Source organism: Gavialis gangeticus, unplaced genomic scaffold, assembly GCF_001723915.1.
Source record: "Gavialis gangeticus isolate Ggan-Ray unplaced genomic scaffold, GavGan_comp1, whole genome shotgun sequence".
Lineage (NCBI taxonomy): Eukaryota > Metazoa > Chordata > Crocodylia > Gavialidae > Gavialis > Gavialis gangeticus.
Genome location: NW_017729025.1, coordinates 53,452,403 through 53,461,900, shown reverse-complemented (window position 1 = coordinate 53,461,900; position 9,498 = coordinate 53,452,403). Strand labels below are relative to the sequence as shown.

Sequence of the window (9,498 nt, the reverse complement as noted above, 5' to 3'; positions counted from 1 at the left end):
ATTAGCAGCATTAGTAAGAAAGGTTCATACTACAGAAGGATGTTAAAAAAGTACATATATCATCTTTGTACCTCTAAACTTCTACTCAGTTCTGCATAAAATCAGAGCCCAACCTATTCTCTTAATGTAACAAACCTGCCTGCCTCCCTACATTTTAAGACCTAACACACACAAAATGGCAGTAACGGCTCCAGCATCAACCTCTTTCCTCTCTCTCACTCAGGCATCACTTGCGATTGTCAACAGCCCATAGCTTCCAAACATACCGTATGAAGCATATTTAAGAAATAAAGAAACTCAGGGTCAAACATGCTGCCTGGCACTAAGTTCTCCACAGGAGACAGAACCAACTGAGTCCTTGTTGCCTGATTTTCAAGGCTCCCAAAAGGGGCTGGGCATGCTGTGGAAGTAGTATGCTTGTCTCTTATCTCTTCCACACCAGGCAGAAAGAATGAACTTCCTGAAACTTTAACATTCTTCATCTCCCAAACTCTCCCCGATATGACACACCTCTGGTCAACTAAATATTGGACACACTTTGAAGGAGGAAGTTCTATCCAGGTCTCCCAGTTCGTGGAGATACAAGTCTATCATAGATTACATGCTCAGGACTTCAGCATGTACATTAGAAGAGAAAAGGAGGAGTGTCCTAGCGGTACCCATAACTTGTTCATGTATATGCTGCTGGTTATTGCATCCAGAGACTGAACCACTAGACTCTACAATATTTCTGAGCTATAAATAGACATAGTTAAGAAGAATAAATATGAACCCATCTGTTAGCTTCTCTGAAATACTTTGGACAAGAGTCCCGAAGGCCTAGACAAGAGAGACAGTCTCTTCTACGTGAAGATATAAGTTTCACCCTTTGAACTCTGATAATGCTCTTAAAAATCCATTTTTACAGACTTCCAAGAGAAGGAGTGCTGCCTTTGCCAAGACTGTCTGTGACAGGCATTCATTCTCTCAGGAGAATGTAAAGTGGGCATGGCAGCCCGGCCCATGTTGGGGGCAGGCTCAGCTTAATGACTGAAGCAGCAGTACAGAAAGGAGTCCAGTACTGCGGAAAGTGAAGAGAATGGGAAGGGATATAAAAAGCTGGATCCTATTCATTCATTCATTTTGTGCATCAATATAAATTCATCAAGTTAAGACTTCAAAAAAAAATTGCTGTGGACCAGACTGATCTTGGCTTGCCTATTAGTGGGTCTCTGGACTGGGCTAGTGATCAGCACTGTATCGTGTACCTATTAGCTACCCTCTTGAGTGTGAGTTTTCTATGTGAAAAAAGCGATCCCTGAAAAGGTCTTTTCATTCAAATACTTATCAAGACTGTAGCCCTATCCCACAAAGATGAGTTCCTGGCTCTGTGGAATTAATCCAGGTACTCTTGCAGGGGAAGACATGCATACACAGCAGTGAATTCCAACAGAAACCTCAGGTGGATGGGTGGAATGCCTAAGCTATGTTGAATGTGCTTAATGCGAGCCTTTCTACATATCTTCCAAAGACAGAAGAGGCACAAGCACAGGTTTATGATGTAAAGAACAGGAAAGAGCAGGAACAGGAATTTCAAAGCCTGCAGATTTCAACAACAGAGCCCAGCTTGGCAAACTTTGAAGAGAACAGTTACTCCAGACAACAGCATATGCCGCCTGAGAAAGCAATAAGAACTAGGCTTCCACATGACTGGGTAAAGAGTCCTCAAGGTGAATCTGAATTTATTCCAGAGACGGAAGTGCTATAATGAAGTAGTGTCCATCAAGGCATTTCAGCGCAGACCCCAAGAAGAAAGCTTAGAGATGGTTTTTGAGAAACCTCCAGTCAAAATGGAAGCACTGCAGTCACAGCTCCCTCTAGCAGCACTATACACCCTGCTTCACGTCCTGCACAACTCTGGGAGGAGTGTCCGTGTTGACTGCAAGAGGAAGACAAATCACTCCATTTTGCAGGTCCCATGCTTGCTTTAGGCTCAGCAATAGCTTCAATTTTCCAACAGACAAATATTTAGAGTCAGATCCTCAGCTGTGGTAAATCAGCATTTCTCTATTCAAGACAATCAAGTTCCTTCAGTTTACATTTGACCTTCCAGCCCAGAGACTGCTTCCTAGACTTACACCCATTGAAAGGTTGGATGCTGCAGAGAATCTTTGTATTTGTATATAGTCCCTTTCATACCCTAGCTCAAAGGGTAAAAGAATCCAGTCTGGGGCTAAGTGATGCTATAGGAGATGTAGATTTTTTTCAGAGCATCTCATGCTGCACAGGGTACAAAATGGCCAAGAAGTGACTTAACTTTTGTGCCAGAGTTAGAGTCCCAGTGCGAGCCATGCAAACTGCTCGTATCAAAGACAAATAGTTCCTTGTCTGTATTGAATCTGGAGCCTAGAAGCTAGCAGGGAAAATGAGTTAGGCACAACTTGTTGCTATCAAACAATCCCAAGCTGAGCCACAACTCCAAGAAAATCTCTCACTGCTGCAAGAGAAACAGGAGTCATTATCAAGGAACAAAGCAGGATCAATTTTTCACTATTCCTGAAGTTTTACCCCTCTACATCCGCTGGAGTAACAAAGATTCCTAAAACATCATCTAGCTAAAATGTGTAAACTACCTTTGGGACTTTATCTATAAAGATACCCACCCTTCCTTGCTTCTCAATAGCCAGGTGCTAGTTTGCTGCCATCGGTGTCTAAATCAACACTAAGTCACCACTGGTGGGAGTGCCTTGCATCAATCCCCTCCTTCCATGAGCCCTTGAAGGCACTGCAGACCAGATAGCAATGGGATCCCCCACAGAGAAAATACACATACACAATATCAGAAATGCCATCACTAAAAGGTGTAAGATGCCCCATCATGTTACCACAAATGCAGCAATGCAACACCTGCCTGTCATACTGCCACAAGCTGACTATCCACAGCTGCTCTTTTAGCTCCCATCAGGACCTGGGGATCCTTTCAACCCTCTCCCTTGTCCTTTCCTACACATCATCTTTATGCAGCCCTGCTTTGGCCAGAGGGCAGCACTTCCTACCATTGCAAATAAAAAGGGATCATTAAACCCAATATCTAATTAGTGTAATGATCCCCTACCAGGAATTAACAGCAAGGGGTTAACTCAAAAAACATCAATTCCATATCAGTGGAGCTCGTAGCAGTAGTAGGCTCTTACCTTTCTTTGCAAGTCAACCTCTAGAGGAGGATGTGACACTCTAAGCTAGCTTGTTACAATAGCAAGCAACTGCTTAACAGAATACTTCTTCATTTCCTTTGTTAAAGGGAAATGACAGCAAGTCTGAACTGAGCCTCAGCCTACTATGCAGCAAACCATCTAGACAGCTTTCCAGATGCCACATTCATTAAGATGATGCCTTTGCCTCTCTGCATATTGCACAGTTGCTAACAGTGAAGCTGCTGGAATCAAAGCACAAATGTGAGCTGCTGGCAAGGTTTCTAACTTATCATTCAGTCTCAAGGGGACAGGTCCTTACATCATAGAACCCAGGCCAGGAAATAAAAAACCTGCTGTTTCCACTGTAATTATCTTTGGAGCTTCTAAGCAACTTGAGCCTGATTTGTAAAGTGCTGAAGTAGAACAGTCTGGCTTGTAGCAGAGGCTTTCCAGGTAACTACCCAGCTACTACAATTGATGGTTACAGGGGTCCAGAAAGAAAAGCAATATAATAGGATAAGCAATCTTTACCTCCTCTGTCTGTAAAATGGCCTGGGAAATAGACAAGGCACAATGGCTGACACTTTGTGTCTGGCAGGTTCAGCATCAGATCAGTGAAATGGAAAGCGCCAGGGCAAAGTGTTAGTCAGACATTTGCTGACATTTACATAAACCTTTTTAAAAAAATCCACTGCCATAATGTTAAAAATGAAAAGATCTTTAGTGTGTCTGGGCATTGTGCATTCTAGAGTCAGTTCTTTCCTGCATTCAAGTGATTCTCATGAGCAAAGACAGACAGACACATATACACACAACCTCTAGCATATACAAATACACAAATCTTTCAACTCACTCTGATGCGACTGCAGGACAGGACACAGTTGTTTGAACATAAAGAGTTCTGTATTGCCCAAATGACCCTGGTTTTAAAGCTGCAGATGTTCCAAAGAAACAGAACATACAGAATTGGTGGCTTGAGTCTTACTCAGAGCACCCTGTTTGTGATATCCCAACTCTGCCAAGACAATCTGTGCAAACCAATACTGACACAGTGGGTCACTGTGGGAAGCAGGTTCCTCCAAGTTCTCCAGAGTGGACATTTTGCAGCCACTTGCCTCTAAGTGCCCCTGAATCAGCGTAACACTTAGCAATTCTTGCATTTTTTATTCCCTTGTTCCAGGTTGCTTCTTGATGGGTCTAGAATTCCCATGATTCCAACCACCTCAGCCCTGCCATTGGGCTGTTGGGATCTGAGGCCATGGGTCCTACCATCCCATAGGACAAAGGATGGAAGAGGTAGAAGCTGTGAAAAGAACCCAGACAAATCTGTCAGTCTGATTAAGTGCATAATGTTCAGTCCTAGGTGACAGCAATAGCCAAGTCTGAATAAAGGACAAACAGGTGCTTTCAAACAGGGCTGCTCTAAACTCCACTTAGGATCCTCTCACTGTTTCTCAGCAAGATCAGTACACACAGGTGTATGACTTAAAACTAACACACCTCTTTCTTGGGAAAAATAATTCAGGAGCAGGACAGGGTAATGAAACTTACAGAAACATTTATTTAACCTGTATCTGAAGTACAGCATACAGTCTGGCACCATTTGGGGTGGTGACCAGAGTATGTATCTACTAAACTAAGAGGGGTAGGCAAAATGCAGCCCACGGCTGGATGCAGAATGCCAGGCCATTCTATTTGGCCTGCGGGTCCCCTCTAAATTTAGAAAAGTAATATTTATCTGCCCCTGGCTGCCTGTCATGCGGCCCTCGATGGCTTTCCAAAACTCAGTAAGTAGCTCTCTGCCCAAAATAACTGCCCAACCCTGGGATAAAGGGAAACTACCTTGATACATGGGTGTGGATCCATCAAGCTCTAGGGTTAAAGAAAGAGACTCTCTATTATGAATTCATAGAAGGGATGAGAGGCTAAATGATTAAAATGACACTATGCCAAGTAGCCAAAGGTTCCTCTGAGACAATGGGTGCTTTATATGGAGAACTGGCTCTCACCTGTAGACAATGAGCAGAACTAGCGTCAGCACCCCACACATATACACCTTCCGAGCCATAGTGCTGGACAGTAAGTGCCCAGTGCAGAATTTCAGTAGTGTATCCCACGTAATTCCTAGGAAAAGGAAAAAAACCTCAAAACTCATAGGTAGAGGCATTATACAGAAAGCCAGGGAACAGATATGTAGGCAGAGAGAGTTGCATGCAGGCACTGAAAAATCATGCTTGCTATATTCAGTCATGATACAATGCTAATAAAGAGCTAATAAGATCAAAAGATAATTCTATTTTTATAGACAAATATCTTGTAAACCCTCAGCACTAGATGTGCAGGTTTCTCTCCCTTGGTTTTCCTAATCTTTTCATTGGAATAAATGTGTTATATTAGTCCTGACAGGTAGTGGTAGAAAAGCTCAAAATTACATAAATCCAAATTACCATCTTTTTTCTTCTCTCCTCCATTTCAAGTGCAACATGATTTTAGTAGCTGAAGGCTCATGTACTATGAGGTAAGAGATTAATGTTTTATAACATTTGAGAACAAGAGTTTCCAGTTTACAAAGGCATTAAGCTTTATTCTTTAGCAATTCTCAAGACTCTGGCTGCCAAAATCATGTTGGAAGTAAACTGGAATTAACAGTAGTATTTAGCATATATTTTATGGTAATACTTAGGGAAGCACAGAAGATGTCAAGTCCCCACTGTACTAAGTGCTGTACAGACACAGAGTAAGAGACAGTCCAACCCTGAAGAGCCCACAGTCTAAACAGACAACACAGACAAAGCATAGGTGATAGAGTCAAGAAGTGAAATGACTTGCCAAAGGTCACACAAGAGGACAATGTAACACACAGAACAGAAGAGACATCTCCAAAATCCCAGTCAAATCTTCTATTGACTAGATAACACAGCCTCTCCAAGGGCAAATCAAGATGCCTAGGGGTTTAAATTGCAACATGAGAGACTTAAGTTAGATATTAGGAAGAACCTTCTAATGACAAGGAACAGATGACTGTGACAGATTCCCTACAGAAATTGTAGGATCTCCATCACTGTTAGTTTAAGTGCAGGTTAGACAATTTTCTCCTCAGGTGTTTTAGATGGGGATGATCCTGCCTTGAGCAGGGTGTTGGACTAGACCTCCTACAGTCCCTTCTAGCCTTATTTTTATATAATACCAACATAATGACACAACCATAAGGTACAATGTTTCAGGCTGCTAAGGTAAAAAAACACTTTGAACCAGTCAATATTATAATAATTTTTAAACCAGTTATTTGAAAGGGAAAAAAATTGATCTCTTTGAGCTATGTCCCTTTAAAAATGTTCCATCTGACTGAATTTCTCTTCCTCTCCTGGCAGTACTTACCTGTCAACATGCTGGAGAAAAGCATTGCAGGAAAGTAATGATGAAAGTACAGGACTCTGCCCATCATGAAGAAAGGGAGGTAATGAAGGAGCCAACCCAGCATAATCTGCCCTCCACCTCGCAATAAGACTTGGAAGAGCTCTGAAACAAACACACACAGACATCCTTCACTAGATGAACTTCACAATTATGGTTCTACTTTGCATACTCTGTATCTTCTAACAGTCAGAATATGAACAGTGCTAGGAGCGGCAGGAACAATCTAAGCAGAAGGCTGTCTTCTTGCTTGGTAGCAGTTCCAAGGCTCTCCACACCTTCCCACCTGGAATACCCATGCAAAATCTTAAAACACCACCAATTCTCTGATGCATAAAGGTCACAGTCTTGAAGGATATACTGGGGACCTTAAAAGACCTGCTCATAGATCTGGCTGGTCTACCAACCTGCAGATCAGTATGGAACAGGTCTACAGTGGCTCAAGACATCAGTCTAAACCAATGGTGCCCAACTCATCTGGCCCCATGGGACAGATGAGTGAAACAGGGTCAGTCTACAGGCCCAATCCAGTGCACAGGGTCAGTCTGTAAGCCCAATCTGGAATGCAGAGCCACACCATCTCACCCACAGGGCTTTCCATGGGTCCAGAAATTTGGTGGCGAGACAAGTGGTAGATGTATCTTCATCACCCCTGGCCTATATGAAACTTCACTCTCCAATCTCTCTTACCTACAATCTGCCAGGCCCATGATAGGTACATGCTATGAAGGAAGTAGAACGAACAACAGAACATCATTGCACCACTTTAGCTGACAGTAGGAGAGACCACAGACACCAACCTGCCCTGGCACATTTCCTAAACCCTACATGTGAAAACCGATTTTCAGTATCAATAGTAGTAATACTCAAATACAAGTGACAGTCATTATTCATATGCTTAACATCAGCTTCATCAAGCCACTGCCTAAATAGGACTGTGGTCTGGTGTTTAGAACACAGGAAAGGGATTAGAAGACCTCAATTTGGTTTCCAATTAACTCACCATGTGACCTTAGCTAAAATAATTTTGAGTCTGGATCCCTCTCCCCTGAACCTTTTCTATAGGCAAACCTTGGCTTATGTCACCAAGCTGCTGTAAGACTTGATCTCCAAGGCTATGTGAAGGGCTCTGCAACCTACACAGAGAAGGCAGCATGGAAGACAAAGAGCTATTAATATACACTTACTAGTTTTGATTCTATCAGCTCCCTACTGGGCACCAGCAAGCGTGCTTCATTTTAACAGGGATGCATAATATTAAATACAGCATATGTCACAGAATCATAAAGCAAGATGGATTCAATTGAACAATCTCCCCTGGGTAAAACTGGTCCCTTTCCCTTGGAGCCAATATAGGATTGCTCCCTACAATGCTGCACTGCTGTACAGTTCATTTTCAAATTACTTGAAGGATGGAGTTTCTAACATTTCCCTAGGATGACTGTTCTGTAGTCTCCTGTATTTCCATGTCAGGAAGGTTTCTCTGATATTTAGTTTAAAGGTATCTGCTTTTACTTTCATCCCATCTTTCTATTTACATCCCCATGCATCACTATGAAAAATTATTTAAATGAAGACACAATTCTTTCTAAAAAACACACTTAAGCTCAGCGCAAGATGCTGAACTGGATGCAATCATTGAATTAAATACATGACCTCAAGAGGTCAAACCACAGGTTCAGAATGGTCCTCTCCAGCTTGCAAAAAATGAGTCTCTTTTTCTTGACATTTACTTCATTCCAGTAGTAAGCTTTAGTATTTCTACAACCATATGTAATTTAAATATTTATACAGGTTCTATTTGAACATATATTGTTCAATTGCTGAGACCCATGATACAGCAGATACATGTTCCATGATATAAGGGATATGAGAAGCTTTCCTGTACCATGACCATATAAATGTATAAATGCAGTAGGTGTGGGAGAGTTGGCCTCACCTCTGTGTTCAGTCATTTGCTGGACTCCCCTCTTCATGGCCACAGCAGTGGAAGTTGTCATTAGGAAGTACACTCCGATAGTGACTAGGTTCAGCCACCAGACTACCTGGATGGGAAAGACAGATGTTTCATAGTTGGTAGGGTCGGAAGGGACCTAAGCAGATCATCAAGTCCAACCCTCTGCCATGGGCAGGAAAGAATGCTGGGGTCAAACGACCCTGGCAAGGTGAATGTCTAGCCTCCTTCTGAAGATCCCCAGGGTAGAGGCAAGCATCACTTCCCTAGGAAGTTGGTTCCAGCTCCTAGCCGCTTTGACTGTGAAGTAGTCCCTCCTGATGTCTAGCCTGAACCTACTCTCAGTCAGCTTACGGCCGTTATTCCTTGTAACTCCCAGTAGTGCTCGGGGGTACAGGGACTCTCCCATTGCCTGCTGGTCCCCCTTGGCAAGTTTGTAGGTGGCCACCAGATCCCCTCTGCCTTCTTTTGTGGAGGCTGAACAGGTTCAGGCCCCATAGTCTCTCCTCATAGGGCATGATCAGGGGGCAGCAGGGTAGGCAAGTAGCCTTCCTCTGGACCCTCTCTATGCTATCCACATCCCTCCTGAAGTGTGACGCCCAGAACTGGACGCAGTACTCCAACTGCGGCCTGACCAATGTCACATAGAGGGGGAGGATCACCCCCTTAGACCTGCCTGTGATGCATCTATGGACACATGACAAGGTGTGGTTAGCCTTCCTGACTGTGTTCCCACATTGGCGGCCCATGTTCATTTTGGAATCAATAGCGACTCCAAGATCCTTTTCTGCCTCTGTGCTGACAAGAGGGGAATTCCCCAGCCTGTAGGTATGCTGCTGGTTCTTCCTCCCCAGGTGCAATACCTTGCACTTGTCCGTACTGAAACCCATCCTATTCTCATCCACCCACCCCTGTAACCTGTCCAGATCTAGTTGCAGCCTGTCCCTCTCTTCTAGC

General features: G+C 43.3%; 1 protein-coding gene across 1 annotated transcript in view; it reads right to left on the bottom strand.

Annotated features, from left to right (window-relative positions):
* Window positions 1-88: 88 nt before the first annotated feature.
* The window catches only part of POMT2 (protein O-mannosyltransferase 2), a 46,827-nt gene continuing 37,417 nt past the window's right edge, over window positions 89-9,498 (bottom strand). Inside the window, exons 18-21 of the mRNA XM_019518749.1 lie at window positions 8,527-8,632; window positions 6,552-6,692; window positions 5,183-5,297; window positions 89-4,476 (exon numbers count right to left, since the gene is read on the bottom strand). Coding sequence (XP_019374294.1) covers window positions 4,371-4,476; window positions 5,183-5,297; window positions 6,552-6,692; window positions 8,527-8,632 — 468 coding nt within the window. The 3' untranslated portion in view covers window positions 89-4,370. The remainder of the gene's footprint in view (window positions 4,477-5,182; window positions 5,298-6,551; window positions 6,693-8,526; window positions 8,633-9,498) is intronic.